This window comes from Ochlerotatus camptorhynchus, unplaced genomic scaffold, assembly GCF_037179485.1.
Source record: "Ochlerotatus camptorhynchus isolate MF236.1 unplaced genomic scaffold, CSIRO-AGI_Acam_v1.1 ptg000577l, whole genome shotgun sequence".
NCBI classification, from domain to species: Eukaryota; Metazoa; Arthropoda; class Insecta; order Diptera; family Culicidae; genus Ochlerotatus; species Ochlerotatus camptorhynchus.
Window position 1 is genome coordinate 1,015,205 of NW_027041058.1, and position 23,348 is coordinate 1,038,552.

Below are 23,348 nucleotides of genomic sequence, written 5' to 3' on the forward strand. Positions count from 1 at the left end.
GAACAGCCGTTTGACGGCTTTTTGTCTATAGTTTCGTCCCACCTCCCGCTCGGCATACCGCGCCGCCTCGTTATTACCACTACCCTGGCCCCACGCGTCGGCATTGAAGGACCTAACTTCGGCCGGAGTTAGAAGGGATATCACCACGCAACGCAGTTGATGAATTCTGGATCAACAATAGAAAAGGGCCCATCAGCATTTGTAAACAAACCGTTCCAAAGCCCATTCCTCACAAATCGAATGCCTCTCACACAAACCAACACCATCATCGTGTAGGTAGAAGTTTCCTCTATCCGATGATGGTGTTGGTTTGTGTGGGTGGCCTTCGCTTTGTGAGTAAAGGGCTTTGGAACGGTTTGTTTACAAATGCTGATGGGCCCTTTTCTATTGTTGATCCAGAATTAGACAATCGAGACTCGCACACAATTTGGTGAGTCCATTGTTTTCCGTGCAGCGAGCGTCGCAGGGGCGAATGACGAAGGGGAGGAGCAGTCGGTAAAGCAGAAGCGTGAGTAGAAACGTACAATGTCTGCATACATGCATTAAATCTGGATGAAGCGCGAGTTATAAATAGCCATTTAGAAAATCCGCACGGTTAGGTAGGTAATTAGAGAGAGAGTAAAGAGAAAAATGAGGGTTCCCGAATAAAAATGATTAGGTTAATAAATTTCTCGTTCCATTAGTTACGAATATAAATTCTAAATAAATGTTTTTTTTAGTTCTGCTAAATAATTGTGTTGATTGTTAGCTTAGAATTTCTCGTTAAATGTGTGCACTGGTCTGAAGAAGTTTCTCACGGTTCGTTCGTTGTTGTAGTTTTTCGTTGTTTGGTTTTACTCCAAGTCGGACTGCTTGGGAATCTCAGTTCTTCATTTCTGCCCTGAAGCGTGTAGATTTTGTGTTTGGGGAAGAGCTTGACCTGTAATGAGAACAGGTCGCCTAGTGCATTTGCTCCGGTAGACAGACGGTTTCTGATTAGTTTCCATTCGGTTGGAATTAGTGTTTTCTTTTGAATCCCAAGCACTTAATGTCTACTAGCGCGTTCCAATCCTTTGCGTTAGACTGAACTCGCCCTGGGGTTTTGAGTTTGCCGTGGATCCGAAACGACAAGTGGTCCTCAATGGAGGTGGCGCTTAAGCCATTTGTTTAAAAACCAATCTACGGAAAACCCTAGTAGACCGATTTCGACCGGCTACAGGTTCTTGTCCTTTGGCACCACCTGCACGTTGTTAGCGGCATACCGCTCAATGGTCTTTTTTTCCGTAATGGCGGGATGTAAAATTTTTAAGTCACAGGTATACTGCCGTTATACGCATAAGAGTCACACGGTACATAAGGATTCCATAGAACATGGGACAGTTATGCGCGTAACGGCAGTATAAATAGCCTGCCAAACCAGCGAACTTCAACAGTTTCATATGCTTGAACATGTTTGCCACCTTTCCCCTTCCCGTTGCCGTATAAAACACCAGCCTAGAAAGCTGTTTGAAGTCGATTTCGCTAACTCGACGTGTGAGTAGTTCAGATTTTCACGATGCGCGTGCTAAATTTTGATGCGTTGCTCCTCTTGCTTGGACCTTGGACGCCATTTTGATAACTGAAGAGCAAATTTCAAAATCAAATTAGAGTCATCATTCTGCACGCACACACCTGCAAAATGAGGGATGTTCGGGGTTTTTTTTTTAAATGCTCTATTAAAAGAAATGCGTCCAGTTTAAGCCGACCAAATTTTGATCGTAACACCCTTTACTTCGAATCAATTTAGATATTTTGTTTAAGCTAGAATCCTTTTATGATTCCAAACACCAGAATTAACAAAGTAATTGAGCCATGGATTTTTTTTTAAAGGTCACTGTCACCAGCCGAACTCTATCGGGCTAAATGGAAATTTTGGAGTGAGAGACTAAATTAAGAAACTGTTTTATACATCTTGAACATCATACGAAGATATCGGAACATGAACATGTTTTAACACATCGTGATTTGTGCTTACGACGTAATTTTTTTTTTAGAAAATTTGCGTTATTCGGAGGCTTTGACATTTGTTTAGAGTCTAATGGCATTTTTTCGAGATTTGTCATTTAACAATGATTTTGATACTGTATTCAAATGAAAAAAAAACCAGAACTGGATTTTTTAACAATCTGCGATTTAGAAAAATTCTCACAATGTGGGATTTTGAAAAAAAAAAACACTATTTGGTAGAAAATAATTTATAAGCCATGGGAAATTTGGCAGACATGGATAATTTTTTAGGGTTTCAATAATTTGAACAATTTGTCGTTACTTTAACTATTTTGTTTCTATTACTATTACTTTCTGCGTGAAATTAACGATTTAGTATATAATAACGATAGTTGAAGGTGCTAATCGTCAGATAACAGACTTAAAGTGGTCATTTTATACGATAGATCAGGAGATGAAAGTATAGAGTTGATAGTTGCCGTTAGAGTACGGCAGTGTGAAAATTGTATATAGAGAGTAGAAAGCGAGCAAGGACAACTTTGAGGAAGGTACTAATCGGGTTGATCATCTCTCTTTACCAAACTCCCCAGTTGGGGAGGGATGGTGAGGGGTATCCCCCCCGTCACCACTGGCAAAAAGAGATGATCACCGATTTGCTCATGTACCTCCGATGTGCGGAAACTGTTATATCGATTGTTTCACACTCAAATCGCCATCTGATGTAAGCATCTACCTGATTGCTCTACCCGATTCGCCCTCCACCCAGATAACGATTCCCCCTCCTTTCAGATAACAACTTGAGTGCGGTACAATCGATAGAACTGTACAATTTTTCGTTTTCGGATTTCTTTTTTGAAACACAGTTTCAGTTCAACCGTAAAACTGTATTATCTGTTAACTTGACGGAGGTTCGCAACACACTAGCTATGCTTTCAGTTGCATTCGACTTGGTCCTGGTCCTGGGTCCAACACACAACTTACTCACACATTCGCGGTCACTCCCAAACAACATACACGAAGCATCATTCGCTCACACCGGTGAAGCCAGTTTAAAGGAACTTGTGCAACCGAGTCGTTATAATTCTAAGATTAAACCCTAAGGAATTCTCAGAAGAATCCCAAGAAAGAATTCCTAGGTGGTTCTGAGGAGAATAGCAGGTGAATTTTAAGAAAAAATAGAGAGAATTATAATTAGAATTTAAAGATTGTGTTAAAGATAATTAAACAGCGATACTGAGGGATATTCAGAAGAGAATTTCAAGGATATTCTGAGGATAGTTAAAAAAATTGGGGAGAACTTACAAGAAATTCTTAAAAAATCAGAAATGAGTTCCAACGTATTCTGAGGAGAATTCTGAAGGATATCTAAGAAGCGTTTTGCGTAAACTTGAATAGACATGGATTTGCGTAAATTTTAGAGGAATCTTATCCTCAGGATAGTTTCACATAAATTCTAAGGAGGATTCAAAGGAAATTTTTTAAACGAGTTTCGAAAAAATTTCAGGATAATTACGAGAACAGTTCCAAGATAATTTTCTTTTAAGTTTTCACATATTTTTCAACGTCTAGTTTCTTGAATATTATCCTTAATACAATGCACATTACACCGGGATTAGAGCAGGAAAGACAATTTTGAAAAAAATGTCAATAACTGATGGGAATTATGCATCACAAAGAGGAAGTCTTTCTTTTGAAGAAGATTTGCTCTGTTTATCTAATTGATTCTGAAACTCTGGCGTAAACATGTATTCAATTATTTTAAGAACTGTTGGGTATTTTCAAAGTTCTTCTCAGTGAAGCAAAATCTCGACAGTACACGGTGATATTAACAATTCTGCTTTAGTCACTTATTTGATCGAACAGTAATCGTCAAGGCGAACTATGTCAATTACAGTGCTGTCAATGACGAACATGAGTAGATTTTTTTATTAACTAAATTGGTAATGAAATTAAATGACTTGAGTAACACAATTACATAGAGCCGTTAAAGTGAACAAGCATCTGCGTCCTGAACTGCTTGAATAACAATAATGTGACACAGAATCGTTGTCATTGACGAAAAAATGAATGAGATTTTAACGAAGGTTTTTTTTTTTGAGGATCAAGTCTGTCAGTGACTATGTGAAAAACATGTTTGTCAATATCGCGTGAAAGTCTGTAAATGTCAATGACAAATCTCAGAACTGGTTCTACTACATTCATTAATGTATAAATCATTAACTTATTTCGAGACAAAACTACGGTTTATCAATCTACGGGCTGCAATCCACAGGTTTCTTCATATGGCCATATTATTGATATTATTTTGGAAAATCATAACCTTACCTCCCATTAATGATGACAACAATGCACACTATAATTTAAGTGGACACCCCAACAATCAATTTGAACTGATTAAGGGCTGAGTAAGCTAATTTTTATCTGAAGAAGCATCGTTTTGTATAAATAAGCTCTTCTTTAGATTCCAATGTTTGTTGGGAGATGTTAAAGTTTATCAAATATTACCGGTTCTTCCGTCGAATTCACGGATGTTTCCTGTATTTCCGGATTAATTTTCAAATTCTCCGTTATTTTCCGAATCGTTGGCCACCCTGTTACAGTGAAAAGAAAAACCCACACAGAAAATTCCCGATTTTGGCCACATATGATTGAAGCCTTGTTGCCACAGATCAAATACCTATAGGTGGTTGAAGTGGAAAACACTAAAATTTAGCACAACATGAAACATTTTGCACGACATAAAAACTGTTGCGCGACATGCAAAACTAGCTACAATGGGCGCCAGTATCTCACTTTCCGACAGGTGCTTTAAAAAATATTTTAATTTGTAATCGTAAAATTGAACACATTGGTAGTTCTGTGGCGAACGTTTCAGCTCAATTTATCTTAGGAGAACAAAGTTACAACATGCCAAAGTTGATCATTTTGAATGAAAATCGGCATGCTATTATATCGAACTGCACTGTAATTAGATGAGATTAGATGCGATGGATTCTTCAGTGGTATCTGCCCCGAGTACGTGGAACTGAGGAAATCTACACGAAGTGAACGAAATAGGCTTATCTGTCAAAAGATAAGCATTGATAGCGGAATGAATCATGTTACCATGCTTCTGCGTTAATTTCCCTTCAGATGTCACTGCTATTCTGAATGGTGGCATCTATAGGAAATTACGCTTACACTTAGTTCCGTTAATTATTAACAGAGGGCAGTGCGGTCAAAACATCCGGAATTCCTCCTTTCTTACATAATCTGAGACAAAAATGCTTGCCATGCTCCGCCCCTGGATGGAAAATCTAATTGCATAAATAAGGGTTCCAACATTTTATCAGGGATAGGTACTACATTTTGTAGTCTATGAAAGGGAAATCTCATATTGTGTGACATCAATATACATGGCATGCTGAGAGATTGAGCTCGTGAGAGAAAACTTTCAACTATGAAACTATGCATCGAAAGCGAATTATTCCCACTTCTCTCAATTGCTATATGGCACCATCTCTGTAGAAAATGGCTTGGCGATATGATTCATTAAAAGGAAATAACTCAACCCACTCAAAGGCTCTTCAATCCGGCGTAACCGTCAAGGAGAAGGTGTTCATCGGTTTAGAACATCTGCAGATACCAGGATTTTGGGGATGGAATTGTTGGTGGCATTGCAGATTCAAGAACTCATTATGATACCGTGGTGCTAAATATAGTTCCCTTAGTTGGCCAACAAATGAAAAAAAAAAACACCTTCGAATTCGAGGTTCAGAAAGTTCGGTTTCATGGTTCAAACTATTTTCGTTTTTTTTTTTCCATAATGCATCAATCATATGACAGTTTGCCTTCTGAGGGTACTCTAAAAATCATTCGATATTTGGTAGCTGAAGTAATCGGAAGCCACACAAACTCTATTGGTCGATCCTGTATCTTGTGCCAAGTGTATTTTCAGCAAGATGCCAAAACTGTTATCTTAAAATACACAGATGCGCCTAAATAAACAATTAAAAATCACTTGAATTCTCCTGATGTTGTAAACATCTTACCGTTATTTATTAAATAATTCAGATTCAGAGACACTTAGTTTGCTCGAAAACACAACTTTCAAGCTACTGACAGAATAATCTTCGCAGCCCCATGGTCGTTGTCAGTTAAATAAAAATTGAAAGTTATGCAGAAAAACATGCTTTTATTTGTTATGAAAAACTAATTATTGGAGTATCATAATGGAAAATTAATCCAAATTTCCCTTGATATCTATTCGAGTATCTATAACCGAATTTGTTTTTTATTCAGTTCAAACCTGGATCGGGTATCAAGATGAATCTGCCTGTTTTCTGACCGTCAATTTGATGGTTTGTCAGGTTCGGTTTCGAACCAGTTCCAACCCAATAGAAAAAAAAATCGCTATATGATCGATAAAGTTTCCAAGTGGCAGCTAAAAACTTAAGGCATTATGATCAATTTCAGCCCGAGAAGTAATTGCCAATGGCAATTTAAGAAATTTTATAATGTAACGAAGCGATTTGCTATGATTTAGAAGGGCAATAGTGGCAAATCTGCTGGCAGCTTTTTAACCCTCTCCTTCTGATGACAACTCATGCTCAATCTCTCGCTCTACCTCTCTCTCTCTCTCTCGAGTTGAACATTTTGTCCAAATAAAAGCAACTTTTATAGCAAAGCCCCATCAACAAATCGATATTTCGATAAAAACACATAGACAAGCGAAAAAAAAATACAACAGTCAACTTACCTCTTATCAGCCAATATCGACAATCTCAAAAATCGCGACTTGCCAAAACTGGAACTGTGGAACTGAAACTTGTCTTATATCATCACATTATCATATTCTGCCTTCTTGTGTGCTGTTCTTCGGGTTGCCGATTCTTCTTGTTGCCTGTTGAGTGCTTCTTCGAGTCTCCTGCCTGCCTTGCCTCTTCAGTGTCACTGTTTTTTTTTTTGCTATTATCACTTCGCTATCAATTTAAGCTTTCCTTCCTGCATCCAATCAATACACACAACGTCTCTTCCTGTAGGTTTCCCTCATGAGCCGCAAAAATAAGCGGTGCACCAAATGCAACGTAGGAATTCTGCTTGCTGTCAGTTCCACTCACTTCCTCCTGTGGAGGTCCCTTTCGCCTGGCTGACTTGTTGTTTTCACAGACGCGTTGAAGACCTCCTGCCAACCTGGACCCAACCAGAGACAATCTCCTCCTCGGTCCGTGTTGTAATCACTGTTTTGTCTCTTTCACACCATCAAACATGTACCTTCTGAACTGACACCGTCCTCCTCCTCGTCGTCGCCGTCGTGTGGGATGTCTTCTGACTTTTCCTTAGGAACCAGAATGTTGTCTTGCACTAACTGCGACGGCCTCCTCGACTGCGTTACAAATCACGGATGTTCCTCCGACGAATCTAGCACTGCACTTTCTTCCTTCTTCATTCCAACACTGCGAGCACCGAACCGAAAGTTTTCGCCTTGCTCCTGACACTGCAAAAATATTATGCAAAAGCTGACCGCTCTCTACAAGCCGTCGTCGCTCCCCGTCTTAAAAACGTCCCAGACACTTTCCTTGGAATCGATACACCAACAATTCCTTCACCTTCGGTCGCACCGAATTACGTACGGTTCAGATTGATCAGGATTTTCCTGCTTCTGCTGGCGAAAAAAAAAAAGAAACTGCGAGATTTTTGCACTCTCCTGTCTCTTCCTGCTGTTGACTTTTGCTGCTCTGTCTACACCTCCGCTGATGGCAAGATCGAAACGACGAATAAACTTTATGCGTATGTTGGTGCTACTGGCTCGTTGCTGGGCACCTCTCGCATTAAAACCAATGCACGGGCTTAACATTCATACCTCCACACACAGCATACAGCCGGAACGTCGGTGAAACACATGTATTTGCGGTGCTCTGCTCCGTTCCAAACTTCGATGCTGCGAACGATGGGAATCTGCTGCTTTGCTTGTATCAGAATTTTATTTTTCGACGATCGTTTCGCCATGACGTTTATCGTTGCGCACACCACGAACGAAAACACGACGCGGGAGCTTTTCCACAATTTTTCTGACATCAGCGTGGCAAAAGCTTTCGACGAGGGGCGTCTGTTTGGGGGGAAATGGAAATGGAACAGTGCTGGTCAAAAGTTATAGACATTTTGTTTAAATTTATCTTGGTTCTTGGGGGGTATTCGTAGTCTGCACCTATCTGCACTTAACTAACAAACTAAACAGTTCACTCCCATAAAGTTCCACTGAGGGGAAAGAGTATGGTGGTTTTTGCTAATGTAATCGCACTTATTTAAAATAGTTCCAATGTACCAAAGTTGATAAAATTTTGGATATCGGTTCCATTTTTAATGCAGATTACGAATATGCATTACACCCATTCAGATTCATTATTGCTACTTGCATCGAAAATGAAACTGCTCTAAAAATGGAAAAAAAAGTGTGATAAAAGTGCACATGTAGGTCAAATTGTCTTGAGGTCTTCAGAGCAATTGTTGTTTGCATCATAAGGAATAAGTGCACCGAAGAAACTAAAACGATTACACGTGGACGTGATCTTTTATCACACTTTTAAATCATAAAAAACGTGCTTCCTTGGTGTGAAATGCGCAATATATTTCAAACAAGATTTGGCAGTGCTGCAATGGTATGCGAGCCAAATGGAAAGAATAGATTGGAATAGACAGAAGGATAAATAGGGATATTCAGGATATCTTGCAAAACAATAGACAGAAATTCATATGTTGATGAAGATGGATGAGGATGTGTCGTTCCTCCTGCATGAAACTAACAAATTGACAGCTCGCTCTCATACAAAGTACCACCGATGAACGCTATGATGGTGATTTTGTCTAATGTTATCACACTTATTCCAAAAAAGTTCTCCTCCAAAATTGATGAAACTTTGGATTTCGGTTCCTTTTGACATGCAGATTACAAATATACAATTAACCACTTCATTCGAGCAGTTAAAATGACGTTTACTGCCACTTGAACTTTGAAATAAAACATTAATTTGAGATTTTTTCTTCTAGACACTCGAGAAAAGTAGCCATCATTTGTGCGTTTCATAAAATAATAGAAATTAGTTGGTCAATTTTTGTGGAATCGCTGGACAAAGTGGTCAATTACCTCAATTCCCCTCTCGATTCCCCTTAAGACCTCAATTCGGTTATTTAATTTAAAAAAAAAATATATCGTTTTTTATACATCATATGAAATAGAGCTTCGATATTTCAGTGTCAACATTTCAAAGGGGCGTAATTGCTTTTGTAAACATTGGCTTTAACCGGCGATTTCTCGCGAATTGGGTTCTTTAATTTTGAAAAATATATCGGTTTTTATATATCATCTGAAAGAGCTTCGTTTTCTGAGCACATCGATATTTTTTTCAAACCCACACACTTTCATCTCGATTTTTAAATCAAAATTTATAGCAAAATAATAACTTCACTGTTTGACACTAAACTGACAAACTGACAGCTCGCTCCCATACAAAGTGACACCGAGGGGCGCTAATAAGGTGATTTTTGCTAATGTAATCGTATTTATTTAAAATATTTCCAGTGTACCAAAATTGATGAAATTTTGGATTTGGGTTCCATTTTTAATGCAGATTACGAATATGCATTAACCTCAATACCCTTAAAGAACCCAATTAAAGCTCACCCCTCCAAATTAACAATGCTAGCTGGTAGAGGAAACATTTATCTACTTATTGGTTTCATTAATTTCCATGTGTGAGCTTTTATTCGTGAGAAATCGACGGCTAAAGCCATTTTTTACCAAAGCAATTACGCCCCTTTGAAATGTTGACACTGATTTGTCAATTTGTTAATTTTGTGTCAAATAGAGATATGGTTATTTGCTTTAAATCTAGATTTAAAAATCGAGATGAAAGTAAATGAGATCGAAAAAAATATCGTTGTGCTCAGAAAATGAAGATCTCTCAGATGGTGTATTAAACCCGATATATATTTTTCAAAATTGAAAAAAAAAACCAATTGTTCGACAATATCAGAAAATTTCTTTGTTGATGATCGTCTGGTTGAGTAGCAGGGTTAGTTGATAATTCTCCATCTACCAGTTGAAGCTAGAATTCAGCAAATTGAACACAGCCTAAAGAGGCTGAATTCAGAAAGAGACGATGAGTCAAAATTGGAACAATTGGCTATCTGTCAAAATCTTGGGAAAAGCTCGGGGAAAAGCTAGGGGTATGGTTCAATCGAATTCACTAATAGCGAATTCATTTATTATTCAGTTCCAACCTGTTCCGGATATCAAGATTGGATCTGCTTGTTTTCTGACAAACGTCAGTTTGCTCGGTTGTTTTTAAAACCTAGCTCAGGTTGAGGTTCACACCGACAAAAAGTTCGGTTTCGCACTGAGTTGGAACCTAGGTTGGAACTGGTGTTAACCCCGATAATAAACGAATTCGCTATAAAAAAAAGTAACAGAACACTTTAAAGCCTCTTCTAAGATTTTTCTAACCACGTCTGATAGAAACGTCAAAACTTTGTTTTGTGTGTTAGTGCTCCAGTCGATTTCAACGGAGATTTCAGATGATTTTGACAGAGGTTCCTAACTATTTTCATGGAGCTTACTGACGTTCGCGACGGAGGAGTTTCCAGACGACTTCAGTTGTGAATTCAGATGTTGTCAATGACAGTGCTAGACAATTTCGATGACTGCTGACGTTCCTGATGAAGGAAGTCTTATCTTATCTTATCTTTCTTTATTAAAGAGACTTTCAGCCATCGGCTGGTTCATCTCTGGATCAAGGAAGTTCCAGACGATTTTGGTGGAAATTTCAGATGCTGCCAATGAAAGATCCCGATGATTGCGACTGATATTCCAGACGGGTTTGACGGAGATCCCACACCATTTCGACGGGATTTGCTGAAGTTCACGACGGAGAAGGTTCAAGCCGATATCGACAAAGATTTCATTTGATTTCAAATGAGATGCTGATGTTTGGGACGGAGATTTCCGACTGATACTCCATATGATTTTGACGGAGGTCCCACACCATTTCGACGGAGTTTTCTGACGTTCACGACGGAGGAGGTTCCAGACGATTGCAGTGCAGATTTCAGTGACTGCTGACGGCTCTAAATTATTTCTACAAAGTTTGCTTTTATTTTTTTTTTTTTCCTTTATTAACGAGACTTTTAGCCTTAGGCTGGTTCATCTCTACCACAAAGTTTGCTGATGTTGGTGATGGTGGTAGTTCCAGAAATAAATAACGGGCTGATTCAGTTTGTTTTCCATCACGATATGACGATTTTTCGAATATGGGATGCCTCGATAAGCAAATTGTTCCATTGAATGGATGCAGATCACGGTACAGCCGGAACATTCTAATCAAGTCAATTGACGACAGAGGCACATCCAAAAAGGGAGGCCCACAAAACTGGAGGTAAGTCAGGAAGTAATTAGTAGAGCTTCATTGGCAGCCTCTGAAATCTCCACTACAATCGTAGGGAACGTCAACAAACTCCGTTGCAAGGGCCTGGAATCTTTATTGCAACCGTCTGAAATCGACCAACCGGGAATGTCAGCAAACTCTGTAGACATTAAAATGCACGAACCACAATTTTTTTTTCTTAGGAATTCGACAGCTTGTGATTGCGTACATTTTTTCCTCGGTTTTTTCTTAAGCAAACCACCCCTATCTGTTATATTCTAAAGGAAAAAAGTGAGGTTAACATATCTTGCACTTCTGTACCGTTAATAGTGTGTAAACGAACATTATACTTTAAAATACAACTACGCAAGTGTACGTAACAGAAACGTACAAAAGTCAAAAGACGGTAAATCCTTTTGTATGTTTTCCTAAAATTGTTCTAAGCTACGGAAAAGATTAGTAAATCACTGAAAAGTCATTTGAATACACCAAAAAATCAAGGCAAGATTTTTGCTAGTAGCAGCAGAGTAGCATCCCCATAGGTTAATCTGAAAGTGTCGGATCAAAAAGTATAAACACGCATTTGAATACATTGTGCTGTAAATTTTCAGGTTTGTGCTGTAAACGTCAAAGTAAGTCTGTTTGTTTTGATGTTTTAGTATGGATTTGACAGTCGGATTAATAAGTCAAAATCCGATAGTCTGGAATGATTTTGTCGAATGAGCGGGAGTATACTGTACATACCAGGCTAGGCCTGGGTGTCCTCTGCACCGTACACAGAAGTCGTCTCCATTCCACTCGATCCATGGCTGCACGTACACACTAAGATTTTTTTACAGGAGTCAGTATTTTTTTACTGTGTTTTTGAATTACTGAAAAACTCGGTTAAAATTCAAATGACCGTTATTCGTAAGGATTCAATAAAATCGACAAATTTTATTTTTCATCATTAAACGGGTTTAACAGAAGTAAGTCTGTAAATTTTCGTAACACATTTTCGCATCTTTAAATTTTTCATATATTTTTAAAATTTTACCGAACAGTTCCGCAATTCAAAAACTCGGTAAAAATTACTGACTGGATGAGTGTGTAGGGACCACCTTAGCTACAAAGCAAGACTTCCCTGGGCATTGAATGTGATTGCACTTGCCGCACAATTATCCTAATGCAAAAATGGTACAGGCTTAGAAAGCTCTCAATTAGCAACTGTGGAAATGCATCTAGAACACTAAGTTGAGGGCCGGCTTAAAGTCTCAATGGGAACGTAATAAAACCAAAGAAAAAGATGGTTGCTCATCGCCAGCCTCGTAGTCTGCGAAGGCTCCAACAAGTCTCCTTCCACCATGTCCACTCTGAAAAAACCAGCTGTTTTCGTAGCAGCAGACTTTAAGCACCGACCAACCGACATGAATGATCATACAAATTACAAAGAAATTTCTGCTCAAAGCACAAAACTGACATCTGCCGCCGTGTTCGCGGAAAATATTTATCCTTGCCTCGAACACGCGTACAAAATTTATGAGTTGGTTCGTGTCTAATCTATTTCGGACAAATTATTTTTATCTAGATAAAACATTTCTATGGTTTTGACAGATGGAATCGCTGCACATTTGAATCGACCGTTATGGATTCTCGATCAAGAGTTAAGTTTAAGTTTCATGTCGGTTTGTCGGTGGTTTAGATCCTACTGACAATGTGCCACCAACATAATTGTCCATGGTAGAAATAAACGCCACCTCGTTTCCACTAATGACGGTCGCACCACCCATTTTCTTGCGACCAGTGCTGCAAAATCTCGGCAATACACGGCGATATTCAAAATTCTGCTTTGGTCACTAATTTGAGCTAACAGTCATCGTCTAGGCAAACCATGCCAATTGTCAGTGACGAACACGTGCATTTTTATTAGCTAAAGTTGTAACGAAATTAAATGACTTGAGCAAAACAATTACATGGAACCGTTAAAGTGAACAAGTATCTACGTTCTGAACTGCTTGGATGACAATAATGTGACACAGAATGCACGAAATTAAACGTTTTGTTGCCAGGTGAATCTTTGTCATTGACGAAAAAAGGAATGAGATTTTGACAAAGGTTTTTTAAGGATCAAATATATCAGTGACTACGTGATAAACCATTTTTTTCAATATCACGCGAAAGTCTGTCAATGACAATTACAAATCTCAGCACTGCTTGCGACCTTTCAGTAAGATTCCAGTTTTTACTTCTTTCCAATTCTGGTTCTTTCACTTCAGATTAACGATTTTGATAACGTCCAAATCGACACGCTTGTGTCCAAAATGATCGTATCCGTAATACTTGAAGCCAAAATTTCTTCCAGTAAAAGCCGATTCACAACCTCTCTCTTCATGGCTTGAAGAATTCTTGTTTGATAGTTTTACCGTTTTACTAGTTCGTCCAATGGTCGCTTCTTAACGTATTCGAGAGTCGATAGAGCTGAATGGTATTCAGGGCTATGATGACTGCTTCATACGACTTCGACAAGGATAGCAAAAATTGGCATACATGATATGTTTTCTTCAAGGGCCACCTACATTAGAACTGAATCGGACACGTTACGGCAAAGTGACAGCTAAATCTATTGTTTAACTGCCGAATTTACGTCAACGCAACACAAACGGATCTAATGTGGGTAGCCGTTCAGTTTCATGAAGAACCCCATACCCGAGCAAATGATCGAACTATTCCACAAATGTTTTAGACGATACCCTGCACACGTCGTTAAGCCAAATAATTGTATGAATATTGGGCAAAATAATTGTATTGTATTAGGGACTTTATCAAATTGTGACAGGAACGTCTTTACACTGTCGACTTCCTTGAGCCAAAACTCTTGAAATTGCTGCCACGCATGCTTCTTATGCAGTACTCTTGTTTTGATCTTATGAGATACGATGAACTAACATGTTTTTACATTTCCTGTTTCTAGCCTCTGCTTATTCAGTAGCTTCTTCTTCCGTTGTTTTTCCTCAGCATTGTCATCCGGAAGATAACCCAACTAACAGTTTTAGCAGCAGATCAGCTTATACAGGCAAACATTGCGTTATGCAGCTAGTTTTTGCCTGTATAAGCTGGACTGCAGCTGAAATTGTTTGTTGGGAAACTAGGCAGAGAAGAGCTTTAAATTGAACGTCTTGATTGATTTTATTCTTTGCATTCGAATTCACGCATCGCTTTGCATTAGTTTGCCATCGGCCTTAAGATTTGGAAAGCGAATGAATTCAAAATAATAATTATTCAATCTAATAAAAAAAAAATTACTGTATTGAAAACTCATGACTCGCTCAGGCTATTATTGATTGGTCAATAACTGGAGCATATTAATTTTGAACTAATAATAGTTTTTTTAATTTTTTTATTGGCGTTGACTCGGTACTCCTGTGGTAAAATTCATAAGCAAACGTCAGACTGTGCTTAGAACATAGTGGACTTCGTACTATCATAGAGGTAACTTTAAGACTAGTAGCATAGAGGTAACTCTAAGATTAGTAGGTCCCGAAGAAACGTGCTCAACTTTTTGTCTCAGCTCTGGTACTCTCTTCGATCCCAAGCTAATCGATTCACCCCTCGAAACATAGGAAAACCCACTAACCCCTCATTTTGTCTGTCAAACTTTCATAGCGAATCAAAACAAACATTGAGTAGTGTAGTGTCGATCATTGCATAGTTACCTATACTTGTATTAATCTTGAAGATATTATACCTGAACCAAATAGATACATTGCTGCTACCGCTGAACATCCCAACAAACAATTTTAGCTGCAGCTTAGCTTATACAGGCAAAAATTAGCTGCATAAGGCAAATTTTGGCTGTATAAGCTAATCTGCAGCTAAAATTGTTTGTTGGGATACCTTTGTATTAAGAAACCTTGAAGCAGAAATAAAATAGTTTTTGTCTATCCACGAACCGGAACGGACGCGTGTATTTATATATTAAAATTCCAATAAACCGAAACTCTACAAGTAGTACTAGAATTTCGACTAGAATGGGGTCCGTTAATCGATTTGCTTGGGACCAATAGGCTAGTCAAGTAGTGAGCCAATTTAAAATCGATAGTTTCGTATTAAGTTGGTACTATCCTTTCACGCCACCGAAAATTCCCATGAGAAATTATCAATCTTAGCTATTTAAAAGCTCGGCTAAAAGTGACTATTTTCCAACGGTGTCGTCAACGCCAATTAAATAAATGTGGCACACATCCCTGATAACATTGTTATGGTTATTTTACTTACCGACGTGTTCGGGTTATCATGCAAACCATTTGTGGAATAGTTATATCATATGGGTTATCATTCGTTCGTGGTTTCTTTTCTATTAGGGATGCCAAACTGTAGTTTACGGCAAGAATGAGACTACTTTACACATCAAAAATTGATTTCGTGTGAGCATTTATGAATTTAAGACTCTAATGTTTCAATAAATAGTAGCATGAAAGTTTTAATTATATTATTCCAAGTAGTATGGTAGTATTCTCTTTATTCAGAACGAACACACATGCAAAATAAAATTGCTGATACTCAGCGAAACCAGCCTACAACAAAAATGACTGGACAACCCTCGAGACAACCAGTAAACCAACTGTCAAATATGATTGCTGAAAAATCCAGTAAAATTTATTTTGAATAGCTTGGTTTCCAGCAAATTAAAAATAGTGTATAGTGTAAGAATAGAGCCCATAATTTCATTTGTCGAATTTTGTATAAAACGTTCGGCTGAATTATCACATTGATGCACCCCTTGTTCCGTTCCTGTCACGACACAAAACAGCTTCAATCGGAGCTTTAATGCTGTTTATGCTGTCAGCACTTCATCGACCATTCGGGTGTCCCGTTATGCTATGCTGTTCATTCATGCCGTGCATGTGTTTTGTTCATATTCTACAGTACTGTTTCACCAATAATTTTACGCACGTTTGTTTACGTCCTGCCAAACGATGAACAATCAAAAGCTTACTGCCCATTTAAAACTCAATCTTCAAGAATCAAACAAACTGATAAGCAACTACCGCTGGTTAATTGATGCGTATGTTTTAGTAAGTATTCTTTTATCAAATATCTATTAAATTTACATCAATTTGAAACATGATTGCTTCCAGGACTTCTACGTGGATAACCACTGGGACCGTCTTCCACCGTGCTGGCGGTCCTGTTTCGACGAGCTGGACGTTCATAAACTTAAGAATTTGCTGATACATGATAACCCACAAACGTCAGATACCCACATTTGGCCGTTGTCCATTCTAGCCTTACGGGTCCTTTTCCGGAAATATTGTCTGGCACGGAACCTTCCAGGTGAAGTGCCAAATTTGGGAGAACAGCTAGAGGAAGAACGATGCCGATTTTACGCTCAAAGAAGTTTATTCTATAAATCGGTGAAACTGAAAAAGCGTCACGAAATCGAGAAGTTTGGCGTGCAATGTTGGGAAACGGGTAGGAGGACGAAGGTCGAGCACTTGGTGGATATCGGTTCCGGACAGGGCAATCTAGCTCGCACTTTGTGCTACGGATTCGGATTCAAAGTGTGCTGCATTGAACAGGACGAAAAATTGGTTGAAGCTGCTAGGTTGAAGGACGAAGAGCTATCATCCCGATTGAAGCGACAGTTGAAAATCGAAACGTTGCATCACCCCATTCACCTGAGCAAGAAGGTAAATTTGGAGGAGATCGATCCAAGTCAATTCGTTCAAATGATACGGGATGCTTTCAACGTGGAAAAGGATAGCGCTTTCCATTTTGGACTCGTAGGATTACATCCGTGCGGAGATCTTGCTGTTTTCCTGATGAAGCTGTTCCTATCCTGCCCGGAGGCGAGGTTTATCAAATTGGTTTGCTGTTGCTACATGAAACTGACGACCGACGAGGATATGACTTCCAATTATGGGTTCCCCGTAAGTGCATTTAGCAAACAGCTGGGATTGTACTTGAGCTACGAAGCAAGGGAAATTGCTTGCCATGCCGTCGAGCAGTACCACAGCAAACTGGAGAGCGATTACCAAGAGTTGAAGGTTCACGCCTTCCGGGCAGCGGTGGAGAAAATTATCGTCAATCTCCGTCCGGACTGGAAACATTCCGGACTGAGAAGCACCAAGCTGGGCAACCTCAGCTTCCGGCAATACTGTGATAAGGCAACCAACGAAACTGGAATTGAGTTGCCGTCGACGGCGGTGGAATCGCCGGAAACGGCGAACGATCTAAACCACTGGGAAAGGGTGGTCAAATTTTACACGCTGAGACTGATGTTTGCTCCGTTGGTCGAATCGGTCGTGCTGTACGATCGGTGGCTTTATCTGCTCGAACAAGGTCAGTGACGAAATAGGCTTGGAAACGGTAATTTCTATAATGCAACGTTATTTTACTACATTTTACAGGAATCAACAGCGAGATAGATGTCATTTTCGATCCCTTTTGTTCGCCACGGAATCATGCGTTGACCGGGGAAAAATAACATACGGTGTACTGTTTAGCAAATGAAAGAGATTGTTTGTTTGTTGACATCGACATGAACTTTACACAAAATTGGTTTCCGAAATTCCACGTGGCACGAAGGTATACATACATATACCTATAAATAGACGATTTGTGTAAATGGGCTACTACCACCGACGAACCGACATGCACAGGAGCATTTCGTTTGTCCACAATTCGAATTGTCTGACGAGCGATTCGAACTTTCAAACGGGCGATCAGATCTGTCAAACGAGGTGAGACGCAAACCAAGGCAATCACCCATATTCTTGTTTTCGTTCGAACCGTATTTTCCATACAAAACACTTTTTTTTTGTATGGAAAATACAGTTCGAACGAAAACGAGAATATGGGGTAATATAAATTATACGTGGGTTCGTGTCCTTGCTCATGGTATGACGATCGGATGAGTAGATGTCGGTAGTGTTTAACGTATTTTAAATATGGCGTTTTGGGCACGAATTTGAAAGTAGTTTGTATGAGCTGTCACGTCGGTTCGTCGGTGCTACTACCCCATTTGGTATAATTCCGTTTAAGCTGATGCGGAATTTGTGTTTGTCGCGGATTTCGCGCGTTTTGATAGCTCATTGGCGCGGATTTTGCGAAATCACAAAATCAAAACAATTTAAACCATTTTTATCAGGGCTGTGGAGACGAAGTCGGACGCATTTTTAAGCATCGAAGGAAAAGTAGCATCTCCGACTGTTATGTAAAACAATTTTAAACAAAATTTGGTCCATTTTTAGCTTATCTCATAATCAAGTCGATTGGAATAAAAGTTTCCTTCAAGATAGGCATCAATACAAACATCACGTGGAGGAGCGCCAACACGGAAAGCCAAATAGATTACGTGTTATGCCCACAAGTAACACAATTCAATTATTGTTGCCGGCGAAAAACGGAAGAAAACTTTCAAAGAAGCGCATCGCGGGAGAGATAAAAGTCGAAGACAGCTGCAACTCTGTTTGCTCCATAATTTGTGCGACGTAGAGGCAGTCTTAGCATAAGGTTGTTACGAAGCGGTCGGGGTTGAACATTCAGGTCAATTTGCCTCAAGATAGCCTCGCAATCTGTCCTTCCTTGCAGGATATCGGCCACGGTTGTGTCCCTTCTAGTTCGGAGAAGTTCTAGGTCGATAAGGCTTTCATAACTGGGTAATCTAAACGGATTATTCCAACCCAATCTACGTAGCGCAAAACGAAGAAAGCGACGTTGTACAGATTCGATTCTCTTGGCACCGTTGTTGTAGTTTGGGTTCCAAACAGCTGAACAATACTCAAGCGTCGGTCGAACAAGCGAACAATAGGGAGATTTTAGACAGTAGATGTCGGTGAAGGTTTCAGCTATCCTAAAAATAAACCCTAAGGTTCTAGACGCCTTATCGACAACATATGCAATGTGTTGCTTGAATGATAGCTGCAAATCCAAGATAACACCCAAGTCTTTTACTTGATTCACGCGTTCGATTGTAGAGCCAAGCAGGTCATAGCTAAATATTATCGGTTGTTGTTTTCGTAAGAACGTAATAGCGGAGCACTACCATTCTTTTAAACTGCACCATCTAGCGAATGCATTCAGCTGACGTTGAAGAAAGTGACAGTTACCAATCGAGCGGATTCGTAGGAAGATTTTGAGGTCATCTGCATATGATAATTGAGGAACTTCGATGACCAGATGCACGTCGTTGAAGCACAATATAAAAATCAACGGTCCCAGGTGACTTCCCTGAGGTATGCCTGACGTGGCGAAGAAGCTAACTGATCTGCAATCTTCTATGGCAACCTTTAGTTGGCGACCGGTACGATACGATCGAAACCAACTCAGAAGATTACCGCATACACCGAGCCTGCCGAGTTTAGCAATCGCAATAGCATGGTTCAACTTGTCGAATGCTGCGGATAGGTCTGAATAAATAACGTCCGTTTGAACCCGATCCGACATGCTTTCGGTTATAAACGGTGTGAGACACAGCACTAAAATGCTGCAATGGGACAGCAACAGTTCCGTAATCACAAGCTCGAATAGCTTCGAAAATTCCTCGATAGTTATCCACAGCTCCTTCCCTTTTCGTGGACGGGAAACATGGGCGCAAATTTCCAGCAGGATGGAAATATGCCACTGGAGAGAGACATGCGGAACAGACGATGAAGCGGAATTAACAAGCTAGCAATATGTCTCTTAAAAATACAGATGGAACTCCATCAGGTCCAGGATTGAAGGATGACTTGAGCATAGTCGCGGCCTTGGAAATCGTTTGATCATTTACTGGAACGTTCCTGGCAGCTAGGGTAATATCAACCGGTGGAAACTAACGATTTTAAATTGGCTCACTACTTGACTAGTCTATTGGTCCCAAGCAAATCGATTAACGGACCCCATTCTAGTCGAAATTCTAGTACTACACTATGTTTGTTTTGACTCGCTATAAAAGTTCGGCAGATAAAATTAGGGGTTCGTGGATTTTCCTATGTTTCGAGGGGTGCATCGATTAGCTTGGGACCGAAGAGAGTACCAGAGCTGAGCCAAAAAGTTGAGCACGTTTCTTCGGGACCTACTAGTCTTAGAGTTACCTCTATGATTATATCCTGAGCGGTGGCAGCAACTTCTCCGTTGAATTCCATAGACGATGAGAGGTCGGACTCCCTGCATTGCTCGTTCACGTAGTTCTAAAAGGATTTCGGGTGTAGATTAAGTTTGCGCTGGATGCCTCGTTGGAAACTTGAAAAGCATTCACTCGCTAGTACATGTGATTCAGCCTCACATAATGCACTTTCAGAGAAAGCGTGCGATACTTCGTAAATCTTCTCAAAGCTGCTCTCTTGATTCACTTCAACCTACATACTTAGTTTTTTCTACCGAGCTCGGCTGTGTAAATCTCGGCAAATCAAGTTTTACTGCGATGTCAGCAAACATTTAATTTGTTTGCTGCGATTCAGCTAAGACTCATCAATCAAATTTCACTTTTGCTGATATCTCAGTGAATCTTAAGGCCCAAGCGCAATGACGGCGGAATCGGAACGGCAACGGCAGCGGAAAAACCCGATCTGAGTAAGCCTACTTGTCGGATTGAAAACTAGTTAGATCCAAATCGACTTCTGTTAAGCATCTTGATGTCATTAGTGTCTGTCAACTGTCAAACTTTCCGTTTCCGTTCCGCTTCCGCCCACATTGCGTTTGGGCCTTTATTTTTGCCGAGATTTGCACAGCCGAGCTCGGTAGAAAAAACTAAGTGTGTACGTAGCTCTCTCGCCTGCCAGTGAGACACTTTGTGGTGAGTTCTTTTCGAGGAGTGTCTGTGGTGGTTTACGCTGCAGCCTCAACGTCATCAGGATCAAGGATGTTCTCTCATACCATGCTAGACAATACATCTATTGTTGGGCGATGGAGTTCTCTTTCGAAGGGTCTTTTGAGCACACCTGGATTTTGTATTTCCGAGCGCAAGCTAAAAGCTGCAAGTTTATTAACAATTTTTTTTTTATGTGTTGGTACCTACATCGGTTCATCCTTACTATCTCCTTACGTACCCAACAAGAATAATTCCAGCAATGTTTCCTAGGCTATAAGGCTTATTCAATATATATTTCTTCAAATTTTGTTTACTCACGTTTTCATAACCCCAAACTAACCATCAGCTCTCCTCACGAAATGAGTATAAAACCACAGACAAACAGACGTAACTCTTCATTGTGTATCTTCGTTCATGCATTTAACGGTTGATTTGAATATTATCAGTTCCGCGAACTACTCGCCGCAGCGCTGGCATCGGATCACTTTGACGTTTCTATATATTCTATAGAACTTTTATGCAATATTGTCTACGAGTTAGCGAGCAAGCTTGTTTTCCGCGAGAAGCCAGAGAGATGTCGTTACTGAGGTTATATGTTTTGAGATACTATGTTTTCAAGAACAATTTTTTCAAAGAGTTACGTCTGTTTGTCTGTGATAAAACGTTCCCTGGTACTGTTAACCTATTCGGGTTTATTAGGAATTAGTTCTCGAAATTCATAGTAATTCGAACTACTTACTATCTTGTTTGAATTGCTTTCCTTCTTCTATATTTTTCTTTCAATCGTTTGACCCGAGCGCAGACTTAATCCCATCTCACGTCTTACAATTCTCACACAACGATAGTTTCAGCTGTCATCTTGGTCGTCGTTCAGCGGGTTTCATCCCAGGGGAGTCCAACTGAGGAATTGGTTGTAAGTGGTTGGCGCGAAACACCATAACATCTATTATGGTGGTCAGCTTTACGGAAGTCATAAGAAACCGCAGCAGGATAATCGTCGAAATCACGCACGAGTTTGTCCTCAACCCAAGGAGCCGAGGAAATTAATGCAACCCTGTGCTAAGTGCTCACGAAGGAGAGGTCCAAACTACGATCATTTTCGTTAACTACATGTTTAATTTGAAAAAGTGTCGCTGCGCTGTAGTTGTCGAGAAGGCTAATAGCACCGACAAACCGACATGAAACTTAAACTTAACTCTTGATCGAGAATCCATAACGGCATATTCAAATGTGCAGCGATCCCATCTTCCAAGACCATATAAATTTTCTATCTAGATAAAAATAATTAGCCCGGAATAGATTAGACACGAACCAACTCATACATTTGGCATGCGTGTTCATGGCTAGGATACACATTTTTAGCGAACACGGCGGCAGATGTCAGTTTTGTGCTTTGATCAGAAATTTGATGGTACTTTGTATGGTCATTCATTGGTGAAATTTAGAGCAATCAGGATCTGGATACAGGAATCCGCTGTGAGATGGACGTCACCGAAATGATTATCTCATCAACTGGAGTGGCACCTTCGATAACTGTGAAAACTGACCGACAGTGAGTATCGATGAGTTCATTGTCACGGACTCGATCAGGTGGAATGTGCAGTGCACATTAGACTGATGCAAAATTTGAAATTTTCGCTCCACAGTGCTCAAACGGTTCCAAATTGGGTCCTACTTAGCCTCCCAAAATTTGAACTACTTTAGTAAGAAACTGACTTGGCACAAACCATTTCAAGTTTATATGGGAATTACTATGGGAAAACTTATGTATTTGTTTATATTTATCTAACAATTCACCACATTACTGTGCTTTTAAAAATGATAGCAGTGATTGTAGCAAATTTTCTCAGCTACAACTTTGTTCAAAACCACTTTTCAATTAAATGCACGAAACAAAAGTTATTAATGATTCAAGTCACTGTTGTCTTATGATTATGCTTATTCAACTGTTCAGCAGGCAACATTGGTGTTTCTGGTGAGAAGAATCCCAAATATCATGGCTACTATGTCACACTGCAGAATACAGTGTTGCTAACAGAACATCTGCTTGATCATGCCATAAGATTATCAATCTCTTAAACAATTAATAACTATTTAATTTGACATTTAGCTGAAAAACGATATTCCGCAAAGTAGCTTAGAAAAATTCTCGTATGAAAATAGTTATAGAACTTTTTGAAAAAGCAATATGGAAAATGGGTAGAAGACAATGA

The 23,348-nt window shown here is 39.6% G+C and overlaps 2 protein-coding genes and 1 long non-coding RNA gene across 14 annotated transcripts in view; 2 read left to right on the forward strand and 1 right to left on the reverse strand.

Annotated features, from left to right (window-relative positions):
* The window catches only part of LOC135713752 (uncharacterized), a 511,705-nt gene extending 511,610 nt beyond the window's left edge, over positions 1-95 (forward strand). Inside the window, exon 3 of the long non-coding RNA XR_010518763.1 lies at positions 7-95. This is a non-coding gene — a long non-coding RNA (uncharacterized LOC135713752). The remainder of the gene's footprint in view (positions 1-6) is intronic.
* The window catches only part of Mef2 (myocyte enhancer factor 2), a 281,652-nt gene extending 273,743 nt beyond the window's left edge, over positions 1-7,909 (reverse strand). For 7 of the 12 annotated variants that reach the window (XM_065236934.1, XM_065236928.1, XM_065236932.1 and 4 more), the window contains exon 1: positions 6,704-7,908. The gene's annotated coding sequence lies outside the window, so the exon portion shown is untranslated. Of the gene's footprint in view, positions 1-6,703 lie in introns of all 12 variants that reach the window. The other 5 variants (XM_065236936.1, XM_065236933.1, XM_065236930.1 and 2 more) reach the window with 2 other exon arrangements.
* An 8,349-nt stretch (positions 7,910-16,258) lies between these two features.
* Positions 16,259-17,842, forward strand: LOC135713771 (methyltransferase-like protein 25B). Its single transcript, XM_065237005.1, has 3 exons — positions 16,259-16,417; positions 16,481-17,684; positions 17,753-17,842. The coding sequence occupies exons 1-3, from the start codon at positions 16,319-16,321 to the stop codon at positions 17,827-17,829; spliced, it is 1,380 nt and encodes a 459-aa protein (XP_065093077.1). The 5' UTR covers positions 16,259-16,318; the 3' UTR covers positions 17,830-17,842.
* Positions 17,843-23,348: the final 5,506 nt, after the last annotated feature.

Coding starts and splice junctions, on each gene's coding strand:
- LOC135713771 (XM_065237005.1), top strand. CDS start 16,319: ATGAACAATCAAAAGCTTACTGCCCATTTAAAACTCAATCTTCAAGAA. Junction 16,418..16,480: donor TAATTGATGCGTATGTTTTA/GTAAGTATTCTT, acceptor GATTGCTTCCAG/GACTTCTACGTGGATAACCA. Junction 17,685..17,752: donor GCTTTATCTGCTCGAACAAG/GTCAGTGACGAA, acceptor TACATTTTACAG/GAATCAACAGCGAGATAGAT.